This window comes from Lipophrys pholis (assembly GCF_963383615.2).
Source record: "Lipophrys pholis genome assembly, chromosome: 21".
Classification (NCBI taxonomy): Eukaryota; Metazoa; Chordata; class Actinopteri; order Blenniiformes; family Blenniidae; genus Lipophrys; species Lipophrys pholis.
This window is the reverse complement of record NC_137649.1, coordinates 12499961-12513055: the sequence shown is the minus strand read 5'-3', so window position 1 is coordinate 12513055 and position 13095 is coordinate 12499961. Positions and strand designations below refer to the sequence as shown.

The following is a 13095-nucleotide window of genomic DNA, read 5'->3' as shown; positions in this document are numbered from 1 at the left end:
TTTTTCTGACTTCACAAGAAAAGCTCCATTCTGAGGATAAACGAATCATTACCACCGTGCGCCAACAATTTAAAGTGTGAAATATGTCAGGATTTGATCAGTTGTGGTGGAGTTCACCTATTTGGGGTAATTTGACTTATGAAGAATGCAGACGTATTTCTTGTAAATCACTTGCAGTGTCTGTAGTTTGAACTCGTCTGCTCCTTCACTGAGGTGTTGCTCTTGTGGCGGTTTTATAGAAATGACTGCCGCAGTAAAGATTTTGTGGTGTGGTTGGCGATGAGACGGTGTGTGTGTGACGCGGAGCTCTTTCTGCCCGGCAGCTTGTGTTGACGGTGGGCCTGCTGGCCGTGGTGGTTTATCTCTACACTGTGGTGGCCTTCAACTTCTTCAGGAAGTTCTACAACAAGAGCGAGGATGAGGACGAGCCCGACATGAAGTGCGATGATATGATGACGGTACGTGTGACCACCTCCAACTGTTCATCCTGCTTCTCGTTTAGGGAAAAAAAAAAAGGAAAAAGATAGAAAACTGACAACGTTGGAGGGGAAAAGGGTTTTAGTGTTCAGACAAGAGCTGAAAAAGAGAATTTTTTTATTCTGAATAAACATAATCATCCGGCCTTCATCAGGGTATGAAGGCAAAAGCCACCTCTGCACTGAGTGGATGTGTTCAGCTCAGAAATGTTTAATCTTCGTGGTTACTATTTTCCAAATGAATCTGTCGAAGCATTTGGCCTCTAAACAGAAGCCAATTCTATTTACAAGGACGAATGAAAATGAATTTTGCAACGTTGAAATTCCCCGGCGCTTGTACAGCTTTCAAAGCACAGACGTCTTTCTCAACCTTGTGCGCGGCACATTCTTGCCTCTTTTGTGTTACTTTGTACTGAAGGTGAACAAATTCTCCAGTCTGCAGCCGAACTAAGTGTCTCAGACTCAAACTAAATTGTACACATCCGCTTCAGCTTTCCCCTCTCTGGTTTCCATTGAATAAATCACAGCCGCTTTTAATCCACTTTCCTGTTTGTGCCCTCTGCAGTGCTACATGTTCCACATGTACGTGGGTGTGAGAGCCGGAGGAGGGATTGGAGATGAGCTGGAGGACCCGGCTGGAGATCCCTACGAGCTCTACCGCATCCTGTTCGACATCACCTTCTTCTTCTTCGTCATCGTCATCCTGCTGGCCATCATTCAGGGTACCGGAAGTCCACCTTTTATATGTCCTGCTGGTTGTGGTCAACCGGAGGGCATCTTTTCGTTCAGGGGCACACACTGCTAAAATTATAACGATTAACATTAATACATCATAACTGATCAATACTGGCAGTTTAAAACGTTTCCTGTAGTTTTAGTGTGATGAGGCACAAATACACCATGAAAAAGTCTTTTATTGAAATGTGTTTTTACAAAAACTAAAATATGTAGAATTTTTTTTTAAAAAATATAATGTGTTAATATTCAGCTTTAACACGGTCGTTTATCAGTACAAAGTATGGTGAAATGTCCAAAACACATTTGAAAATGCAACAAATGACTTGACTTTGAGCTTTTTTTTGTTATTGCAAAATCCACTAGGAGTTTGTAATGTTACTTCTCGAGCTGCGCCGTCTCAGCGGCCTTCAGCACGAATGTTTTCACAAATTCACCTCCAGATTATGGCTTTAATGCTAATGCTTCTCTGCTCACTGCTGCTTCACTGATTTCTTGGCTCAGACCTCAGTGTTGTTTTTTTTTTTATCCTCGGTGAATAAATTAGTAGCAGCACTTGATTTCATTGAAAAAGAAAACCGCTTTCACTCAATGTGGCAGTAAAGATTTCACTTCCCGGCCATATGTTCCGTTAGAAGCTGCTTTGTTGTAACTTCCTTCAGGTCTGATCATCGACGCCTTCGGTGAGCTGAGAGACCAGCAGGAGCAGGTGAAGGAGGACATGGAGGTAAGAGTCGCTACATAATGATGAGAGGAAAGACGCTCACACACTTATAGTTCATTCTAAGATTTACACGTCTCCTAAAATCAACACGTTGCAATCCACCTGATCCATTCTGAGCAGGTTCAGTTGCTGAGTCACCTGACGCTTTCAAGTTAAAAGCATCAAACCTAAATGTAGATTTCTGGGGATGGTTGTGATGGATTCTATGGTTTTTAAACATAATGTTAAAGTTGATGTGAGGTGAGGTGGTTCACAAGAATCTGCGTCTGGGTTTACTCACATTCATTCAGGTTTAAAAGCTCCTGTTCCTCCTCTTTGGTTTAATTATGTTAGAATATCTACGACTGATTGGGTCACATACTCATACTTCCCATTTTATTAAAGTTTTTATTATATATTCACGCGTCACAGTTTCCTCTAGGCTTTATTACAACGAGCCCACACTATAAGGGTCACTTTTAAAATTTGACTGCTTGCACTTGAGACTAATAATGTAATTTTCTTTCCAGCCCTCTGTAACTGAACTGGACAGAAACTGAAAGATGTCGGAGATATTAAATAATACCGTCACTAGTACTTCCTGAAACCTTGCATACATTTTAGTATTTACGTCAGATATTAAATACTGAGTTAGTTATCGAAGCTCACACCAATTTCTTAGGAGTGTAAACATGGCTTTGCAAATTTTATGTTTTTAATGTTTTTAGATCTAATGAAAAGAAATGACATTAATGTTTGTTAAAGACTAACTGAACAATAATAGTATAGACCACTATAGCTCTTGTAAAACTGTTATTTGTATTGAACCATCTTTTAATATCAATAGGTTCCTTATAGTTGTACAGTCTTTTAAAATCTTGTTCTGTACTCTATGTTTAAAATGCACGACTTTGAGATGGTTTTGGGGTTTTTTCCTGAATAAGAAAAAAAAACTAATCAACGACAGTCTGCAGATTGCATCGTACAGACTCTTTGTACCGTGTCGCCCTCACCCTCTCTCTTCCTCTGTCAGACCAAATGTTTCATCTGTGGCATTGGGAACGACTACTTTGACCGGACACCTCATGGGTTTGAAACCCACACCTTACAAGAGCACAACCTGGCCAACTACCTGTAAGTGCAGCGGCAAAGCCGAGCAGGCAGAAATCCCCCGACGTCGCGAGGTTTTACAGTCTTTCTGAGCACTCGTGCCCCCTTTTTGCGTGCAGGTTCTTCCTGATGTACCTGATCAACAAGGACGAGACTGAGCACACGGGTCAGGTACGTGACAGATTTCACAAGTCGTGTCTAACCTGCCGTCGGCGACCGACTTCAAGACAACAAAGGAAAAACAGGAAGGTTACGGACGCCAAACTCCAGTTTTACTTATGCAACACATCAAGTGGGCTGAGATGTTGCACAAGTGCAGGAAGGAGGGAGAACGCGTGGGTTTTGCTTTGACTTTTCTTATATTAACTTCTTATCGCACCTGAGAACCGGGTCGCCTTTTCTTTGTTTGATGCACGTCCACTGTACCGACGCCATACATTTAGCAAAAAAAAAGAAACTTGAAAACGCTGCAGTTCCTCCAAAGAGAGAACCAAAGTCAGCTTTCTCCCGGAGAATAAATCCGAGCCAAGACCGACCACCGAGTTGGATCCTTAATTTGTAGCCGTAATTAAAAATGTGAGGAGGAGGAAAAGAGTTTGAGCTCAGTAATTGGCAATTAAACGAATGCAACATAAAGTGCCAGTTTGGGATCATTTGGTATCTAATTTCATTTGGAGGCTTCATCAAATGATCTGAAATGTTCTCCCATATGTAGTGTTTTAAGAGATGGCGAGTGTTAAAATCATTTTTCACCTCCTCATTAATCACTTTAAAGCCCCCAGACGCCAATAAACAGTATTTTGTTCCCGGAGGAGCTGCTCTGCAGGTCCTTGATGATGTTAAAAATCACGAAGTGATGGAGATCAATCGCTTTAATGTTTTTTACTTGGTACAATGTAAAATGGGACCCGTTGGCGAGTTGATGTGTCAGCTCCTTGTTTAAAATGAGTTCAGATAGTTTAACAAGGGACGACACAGAATGCTGAATATTCACAGTAAAAATACTTTGCATCCACAAATCTGGATGGCAGATTTTTATTTTTCACATAAATATGACAAATAAGGCCTGGAAAAGAATATTTGTTTGCATGTTTGTCAAGTCTTTAAAGAAGCAAAAGATTCAACATCACCTAATAATGATGGGTCTCTTTACCAGATTTGGTTAGTCCCAGTTTAAAGGGTTTTAAATGAATAATAATAAAAAAAAAAGCCAAAGGCATCTAATTAAGCAGCTTAAGCTCCAACACAGCGAGCGTGTACAAATGGAACGTGTGTATTTCTTTTCTTGCCTTTTTTTGTTTGTTTGGGAGCCGTCTGGAGATGCTGTTGACACATTTGAGACACAAATACCAACAATATGTCACTGCTGTTTCCTCTGTTCCACACAATGTGATTTGTTGAATTTATCTGCAGACAGAAAGCTAAAAACGATTTGTCACAAAATCAATCTGCACACCAGGCTCAGGCTTACGTCGTATAAAGGGGAAAGTGACTTGGCTCAGCCAATGAGCGGGTATGAGCACAAGACATTAAATAAAGGCGCTTTCAGACGCAGCTGAGATTTGTTTCAGTGTTTTAATGCTTTTTAGCAAAAGCTGTTGTCGGTGTGAAGAGGAGACAATCCACAAAGCTCCATAAGCAGTGTGATGGCATGACTTCAATATTCAACCTGTTAGATCGTTTTTTTTGACATTGTTAGCGTTGATAACTCTTAAAAGATGAACAGATAACTGAGCAATGAGCCAATGAACACAAGATAAAACATTTCTATTCTTATTAATTTAAAGCCTTCCCTTCCCTCCACAGGAGTCTTATGTGTGGAAGATGTACCAGGAAAGATGCTGGGACTTCTTCCCCACTGGAGACTGCTTCCGTAAGCAATACGAGGACCAGCTGGGTTAGAGTGGGCAGCCTCGTCTGGTGCCCCGAACGCCCCCTCTCTACTTTCCTTCTATCTGAAAGAGACGCTGAACCGAATTTCACCCTGTTAACAGAAACTGAACGCGCTGCCATGGTGTCAAAAAAAAAAAAAAAAAAGCAAGAAAAGAAGAAAGAACACAACTTGGAATGAATTCTGATTAAGACACACACACACACACACACACTGAGCCCAAGACTTACAGCTGATGATTGGACGTTTTGTGTTTTGTGCATTCGAGTCCTCTTTTCCTTGTTACTGAAGAAAAAAAGAAAAGAAAAAAAATCGCCACGACGCCTCTTTTATGCAAATCTCTTGATTTGATTGGAACTCACATTGCCTTTTCACTTGCTTAACCCCCAACCTGCTGCACAATTTGTTGGTGTGTAAACATCTGATATGCGTGTGAAGGGTTACAGCATGACTAATGAATGTCTGAATATGCACAATTTCTAGATGACCGCCAGGACGTCGGCGTCACTTGCTCCCGACCCAGCTGAAAGGACGTGTGCTGTTAAAAAACATTGAATGAAACGAGCGAGACCCGATTTGCCTTTTTAAACTGGTTCAAATCGGTCTGATGACATTAAAGACGGTTCTTCCAGAGGACCAGAGGTCACTTCTTCACTTTTAGGTGTTTATTAAGTGCCAATGTGCCTTAAGAGAAACTATGCAATGCAAAGAAACAGTCATTTTTCTCCCTCCTGACACAAGTAGTGCTCTAGTTCTGGATTAGTTTGAAGCTAGTTTTGTGGCTTTGAAAAATTTAGAAGAAAAAAAAAAAGAGACATTTGTTGTATAAAATCTAGATGAAGCCTTGTGTAAATGTTGCTTAGTTTGGTTTTGTTCCCAAAAGTGTGGTGTCTTGCCTGCCTGCACTTCTTTCCACAGTAGAAGAAACAGAGGAATTAAGAAGACAAACACTCAGTTCATGGATTTATTGACGACAAACTGCTATTGTATGGCCATTTGTATGTATGTAGTAGCTTTGGTAAACCTGCATTTCTTTTGAAGAGGGGGAAGAACTGAATAAAGTAACCGACGCAATAAACCAAGTGTGTCCTTCGTGACCCGTTTCAGTATCGGTCCGTCTTCTCTGGCAGCGGAGACGTCGCTGATGGTGACGCTCCTGCAGTGCGTAACTTTCACAGTCTCACAAAGAACAGAGACTTCCTTCTCTGAAACACGAAGTGCTGAGGGAACATTTTGACACATTCTCATAAATGTTCGAAACATACTGTACTGCCTTTCCAAAACACATTGTCTCTCTTCTAGTTCAAGAAACTAAAAGGGAAAGAAAAAGAGAACTGGCCGCAGAGGGCGAGTGAGAGTGAGGCCAATGTGAACTGGAGAAACCTCAGTCCTTCGGGAACCTCTGCACAGTGTGGAAAACTTACTGCAGCTTCTATATTTATACGTCCGCCATGTGTTTCGCCACTCAGGAGATCATGCTGTCCAGCCAGTCCTCCAGGTCCTCCTCTGTCATCTCCTGCTTTGCAGGCGGAGACTTGGGAGGCGTGTCAGCTTTGTCTTCAACCTCTTCCATCTTCTCCTCTGACGCCCCCTGAACCACCTTCTCCACCTCCTCACAGGCTGAGGGTTGAAAACAACACATGATCATATGGGGCTCAGAGAACCACATGGTACCAAACACCAACCCCGGCAGAGCAACACATCCAAACTATGATATGTGAGAAATGTACATACTTTCCCCCTAATTTATAAATACTTTATTAGAAGGTAACGTAGTCCAATATCTACTAATCTTCATGTTTTTGTCATTTTAAAGAAGGCACTCTGCTATTTGTGGTTCAAAGTGCTTCACATTAACTCGGATTGTAATTTACATTAAAAGGTTGAGATTGTTAGACATAATGTTTTAAAGACAAATTATGAGATTTTCATTTAATGTCAGTTCAGTTGCCTGCTGCTCAAGCTAAAAGTCACTTTAATATAAATTTTTTTTGAGGCAGAGAGTTACGTAGATTAAAAGACACCATTTTGAACTGCACATCTGTCTGTATGTGTCCATGCAGGCGCCAACAATGCCTTCTTTGTGTATAATAAAGAAAAAAAGAAGTCCTATTCAAATTAAATCACTATTATGCAGAATATTAATAGTAGCAAGTGCAGTATTTCAAAAAGATAATAAATTAACCTTTTTATTACATCATTCTTAACAGCAAGTGACTACAATATGCTTTAAGTTAATCTCATTAGTACATCTGGCATCGTATGAAGGTTTGCTGCTGAGCTTTACTTTGACTCCAAAATACATGTGATGTGTTTTTGTCCACTGAAGTCTCACAATCCACCCACCTTCATTCCCATAACAAGCATATTCTAGTATGTTGGGCTAATCTCTACAAATCAAGTGTAAAACATGCAGATTTGCTGTTTTGGTCTGAGTTGTCTGCTGGACGCCTCAACAGATCTGGGCTGTTGCCAGGCAACCAGCAAAAATCCAGCCAAGAAAGAGTCCAGCACAAAGGGAACTCAAGTAAAAAAAAAAGAAAGAAAGAAAAAAAAAAAAAAAAAGGGCAATTTGTAATTTTTGAATCATCCAGAAAAGTATGTTGATAATTAGTGAATTTCAAAGTGCTGCTCTGCAGCTTCTACCACCAAGTTTCTATGTAAATTATCAAAGTCCACTGATAGATGAAGTCGGTTTGTCCAATGTCACGAACCGTTTCTGCAGCGTGAGGCGTTAAAGCAGAGGTCGATGAAGTCCACATTCTCGACTTAGGCAGAAGTACAAATACTTTAGTGAGAAAGCGGCTCCCACTTTTCACATAAAGTAAAAAACTAAGCTCTTCGAAGGACATTTCCAGTGTCTGTTTGTGTTCTTCAACCCGACAAGTTCCAACATTTTGTTCAATTCGGCCCTGAGTGGAGGACATGCTGCTGCTCTCAATCTCCTCCTCGCACCTTGTCTGTTGATGTCGGCCATTTTTCCTCTTTCATGCATATAAAAGTCCCGTCTTGTCTGCAGATACTGTCCACTGAGGTCATGTCAGTCTTCATGTTGGGTATGCACACATTTCTCTTTTTCTCTCAAATAAAAATGGAAGCAACAAATCAAAAAGAGAAACGACAAGTGTAAAAAATGTAGAGTGAAAAATCAACACTTTAAGAAGTACAGTGTTCTAAATGACTTCCCACCTGTGGTAAACTTGAAAATACTCACATGTCTTCACTGGAGCAGCGTCCGGCTGATCTGCTCCGCTGACAGATGCGGCATGGGAGAGCGGATTCTGTAAACTGAGGAGCTGCTCCAGCTCTTCGTCGGCGTCGTCCTCCTGAGCAGCGGCAGCAGAGGGAACCTGGGAGCCTCCAGCTGGACTCCAAACCTCTGGGACTTTCTGGTCAGTGTTGAGATTTTTGAAAGCTGCAACTGGAGGAATGAACCTGGATGTTTTGGGGACGTCTGGTTTCGGTGCGAGGGGCATGACCGGAAGCTCCGCTGGTGTCGAGACCTGCAAAGTGAAACAGTAGAAAAGAGCTTCAGTTGGCGAAGTGAAAAGATCAGTATAAATTGCAGACACTATACTAAGAATTGTAGGACAGAAAACTATTCAAGTTAACGTATTAATCCAAAACTTTTACTCTTGAGCTCCACGAGAGATGCTAACAGTTTTTTATTTAAATACTAAGTTTAGCAAAACCAACCGCAAAACGTTTTATAGCTTATACTTCTCTAAGTGTCCAGCTCGGCCTGAATATTGACTTTTTAAATTGTTAACTTGTGTAAATGAGCACAGGACATTCATCCTGACGTTTTCTATACGAATTAATCCAACCCAGACCAGCAGGGGGCAGTCTCTTTATCGTCTTGTAGATGTAAGTTACAGCTTATATCTTACAGTCTGGACAACATCAGGTTCTGAGATTTAGAGTATTTTCTCTTGACACTGAACACAGTCCAACTTCAGCTGAATCTGAAGGAGGTGCAGTGAAAAGCGCCTACCTGAACCAGCTCAGCCTCCAGGTTGAGTCTCTGGTGGAGAGGCACTTGTTGAAGACGCTGAGCGAGAGCGGGAAGATCCACGGACACCGCAGACATCTGAAGAGCACACCGGATGATTAAAGCAGCTGTGAGCAGTCAACATGTTTACACCAAGATTAAAACTGCCCAAAGATGTGGTAACATGGAGGGTATAACCTTTTTTTGTTTTAACCAACCTGTCTAAGTATAAAAACATGTGAGGACAAGCCGTGATTTGTGCATCTTTAATAACCCTTTAAAATCTGCTAGAGTCTACCGGAAGATCATTAATACTTCACTTAAAGGAGCCAGCAGGAAGGTAAAACATTCACCAGGCTTGAATTAAGACATCAGCACTCTAATCCAACTCTTAGAGAAGACATTATTTCAATGATTTTAGTAATCTCCCCATGGTCCGCATGCATGTGTTGATCACTGGCTTCAATCCAAAGCTGCACATGTTAGATGGTCAACTAATAAACAACCTGCTCTGTCCACTTCGGTTCCATGGAGGCAGGTTATGACACATCACACAAGTGCACTTGGTTTCTAATCCAACAAACATGTCAAATACTATGTGTGATGATGGAAGTGTAAACATACCATAGTAGCTGTATCCATTTGTTTTGTAGAAGACTTTATGAACTTAAACAAATAGCTGAAAAGTAATGACAAAACCTTGTTTGTTTGTTTCTTAACAGATTCCAACCTCTTTTAAAGATTTCGAACAAGATGCAAGTATAACCTTTTGTGACCTTATCTGAGTCCGTCAGGAGGACTCTGCTGAGTGAATATAATGAATTCTCAGCATTTGTTTACTTGTAAAAAGTGACTGCTGGCCAACTGAAACTAAATTGAATATTAATGTAATGAAGGTTGTATTGGTAATCAATAAGATTGGTACATTTGCTGTATTTTTTATTTTTTTATTGAAGATGAACATAGATCTACCTGACTGGTTGTGAATGGATTCATCTCCCAGTCCTTTTCTTCTGAAAACCGGAACTGAGTGAACGAATCACCTGAAGGAGACACAGAAACAAGAGATTGACGTAACGACAGCAGACGTAACGACAGCAGACAGATCCTGGGATGAAATCAGAGCCTCACGTATCTGTGAAAAAAGTGCCAACATCTATATTATAGAGCATCTTTGTCCAACTGAGTAAGGTAAACTGAGGTGAACATAAGTTAATGAGTTTAACCTCGACTGAGACAATATATATATATATATATATATATATATATATATATATATATATATATATATATATATATATATATATATTGTCTCATATATATATATATTGTCTCAGTCGAGGTTAAACTCATATATATATATATATACTCGAAGGATCGATGCAAGACATGCAAAGGAGAATTTACACATCAGCAGAGCAAATCAGGTCCCTAGTGTGACCTCAGTGCTGAACGTATCACCACAAGCAAGTACACCTGGGCTCACATAACTTTTTCTTTGTGTTCTTTTTAATCCACAAACAAAAAAGTACCCAAATAAACATGATTTATTTGGCTTGTAAATCTATTGATTCATGTATCTACCCAAATCAGTTTGAATTGAATTATTTGGTTGCAATGACCCAAATGAATCAAATCTTTCTGATCAAGTACTAGCATTAATGCCAATATTATTTCAATAGCATTAAGATGGCTAATGTTCACCACTGCATCACTGATTTCTAAACTAGAAGCACTGCGGCCATGTGTTGATCAGATCTGGTCTCAGTGTTGACCAATGGCCTTTACTCCTACTGAAACAGTGTGACCCTGAAGGCACGAATGAGAAACAACAGGTAATGTGACTGAAAAATTTGTAAATGCAGAGGAATTTAATCGTGGTCCCGGAGGCAAACTGTACTGCATGTTTTAGATGTCCGTGTGGCTTCAACACACCTGACAGAGTGAGATTTCTAACTATTTTTGTTATTTTAATATTGTGCAAAATGCTTCTGTGGGCTGGATTGAACCCTCTTCCGAGCCTGATGTTTGATATGTATAATTCTTAGTGTAATAGCAAAAGTTGATCCCATTCTATTTTATCTTTCCTATTTTATTTTAGAATGTCCTCTCACCTCGGTATAGCACAGCTATCCCAGCAGATTTTATGTAAACTGTTGATCAGTACGAGAGCTAAAGCAGCATCACCATGCGCCACCTCTCACATTAACAGCCTGAGTGCTCTTGTGACTACAAAGACGGTGAGGATGTATTATTAATAAGCAGGCGCTGCATCGGTGCCACACATTCAGCACACAGACGTACCAACATTTTCAGCAGAGCCGGACTGAGAGGAACAAACGCGAAAATGGCCCAGATGGCTCGATGAAACGGTTTGGAGTGAGGTGCGGCGCGCTGGGAGCGCTGAGTCAAAACACGACAGCCGCTACAACGAGGACACAGTGTCGGATGTGAAGCACCACTCGTGTAGCTCCTCATCTTGTGCATGTGGTTCTCTCTAAAACACTGCAGGCGTGTGTCACTTTTGGTGGAACAACAGGCACTCGTGGGTATTTTTAAATAATGTAATAAAGTCTATCTTTGTTCGAAAACGGAAGTCAGAAGTCCTAAATGGTGCAAATACATGAAGCAACAGTCGTTCGTTCTTTCTTTGAGTGGGAAACATTTGTTTATATTTTCCATGAAAATCTTTCTAGGTCTGCAATAACGAATCAATAAAATCGATTAAATAAAAGTGTCAATGACATAATCATACTTACAATCTACATTACTTACTTCTCTTCGCCCACAATTTCAATTAATATTTAGACTTTCTATCTGCACTTTTGTAGCCAACTAGTAGAGGTGAGAATAACGAAGGAAGATCGGGAATCGGCTGATAATCTGGTCAAATCCAGATGCCGCCGTGATCAACAGGTTAAAAATTAAGTCATAGCACAACAATTAAAAGCTGCAGTTGTCTATGTAAAGTTAAATCATTGACAAAAGAAGCGGCTCAGGGTTTTAGAGGTGATCCACACAAAATAGAATGTGAGCAGGAGTGGACAGCAACAAGTCAACTAAAGTAGGTATATTAAATATGCAGAAAATGGAGTTTGGACCGCTATAATGTGATTTCATAATTATGTATCTGTTACATGTTATTAAAAGAATATACGTAGCAAAGAATCGTTTGGCTTCAAATAGAAAGAAACAAGTTGACATTTTTAAAAAAAGGGTGAAAAGATCAAATAATCTTTCTGCCTTTAGTCTCAAAAGAAGTCAGGATATTTCAACTTTAATTTCAAAACTTTATTCAGCATTTTTACTCTAATATAATCGGAGCAAGGTTAAACTTTCAGCATGATTTACCATTTTAACGAGAATACAGGAAGCTGCATTCACATCTGGCGGTGACATCCGAGGTGAAGTAGCATCCAGGTGGTGTTCTGCAGTTAAGTGTTAATGGAGAAGCCAAATTTGAAGTGTGAATCGCTTAAAAAATCAAAAAGCTCATTTCAGACAACCAACACAACAAGGTTTCATATATTTATGTAAGGCAGTGGAGTAGTGGTTAGCACTCTCGCCTCACAGAGAGAAGGTTGTGGGTTTAAATACCGGATGGGACTTTCTGTGTGAAGTCAGATTAAAACACTCTTGGTTGCAAAAAAAAAAAAAAAAAAAGATGAGAAAATGGCCACAGCTAAACTAGACTATCAAAGGACGAGAAGTCTATAACTGTGAGGAATTCGCCTACATTTCAATGTAAAGTCCCTTTGTGAATGATTGTTACCACATGAGACATTGACAAGCACCTTTCCTATTCAATTCTGATATTCATGTTTGGGTTTTCTTTGCCCGCATATATATCAATAAAAGGAAATCTTCAGGTAAGAGCCAGGAGGCAATCAGCCAGTGCGGATCAAAGCACCCTGAGCTTAAACAATAATCAGGTGCAGCAGCTCCGTCTGGAGGCTGATGGCTCGAGGACAGACGGCGGCGAGTCTGCCAGGCGCAGATGGACGGTCAGTGGGGGATCTGACAGAGGAGCTGCAGTCAGTCGCAGCCTCTCACTCTGTCCCTCTGCCCTCTGCGCATTGTATTACAGACACTTGGCCCTCAGGCGCGACCATCAGCACCATCTGCAGTTGGCCTTGATTGCTCGGATGCGCGAGATGCGAAGGGCGCCAGCGAGGAGAAAGCTACAGGA

General features: G+C 40.7%; 2 protein-coding genes across 3 annotated transcripts in view; one reads left to right on the top strand and one right to left on the bottom strand.

Moving 5' to 3' along the window:
* The window catches only part of ryr3 (ryanodine receptor 3), a gene marked incomplete at its 5' end in the record, with an annotated part of 114051 nt that extends 108064 nt beyond the window's left edge, over nucleotides 1-5987 (top strand). The window contains 6 exons of the mRNA XM_080490899.1: nucleotides 324-458; nucleotides 1042-1198; nucleotides 1874-1938; nucleotides 2948-3048; nucleotides 3144-3195; nucleotides 4831-5987. Coding sequence (XP_080347025.1) covers nucleotides 324-458; nucleotides 1042-1198; nucleotides 1874-1938; nucleotides 2948-3048; nucleotides 3144-3195; nucleotides 4831-4926 — 606 coding nt within the window. The 3' untranslated portion in view covers nucleotides 4927-5987. The remainder of the gene's footprint in view (nucleotides 1-323; nucleotides 459-1041; nucleotides 1199-1873; nucleotides 1939-2947; nucleotides 3049-3143; nucleotides 3196-4830) is intronic.
* The window catches only part of aven (apoptosis, caspase activation inhibitor), a 39776-nt gene continuing 31262 nt past the window's right edge, over nucleotides 4582-13095 (bottom strand). Inside the window, exons 3-7 of one of the 2 annotated variants that reach the window (XM_080490902.1) lie at nucleotides 9879-9949; nucleotides 8910-9005; nucleotides 8130-8418; nucleotides 6340-6535; nucleotides 5252-6135 (exon numbers count right to left, since the gene is read on the bottom strand). In XM_080490902.1, the coding sequence (XP_080347028.1) occupies nucleotides 6381-6535; nucleotides 8130-8418; nucleotides 8910-9005; nucleotides 9879-9949 (611 nt within the window). In that variant the 3' untranslated portion in view covers nucleotides 5252-6135; nucleotides 6340-6380. Of the gene's footprint in view, nucleotides 6536-8129; nucleotides 8419-8909; nucleotides 9006-9878; nucleotides 9950-13095 lie in introns of both variants that reach the window. The other variant, XM_080490901.1, reaches the window with a different exon arrangement.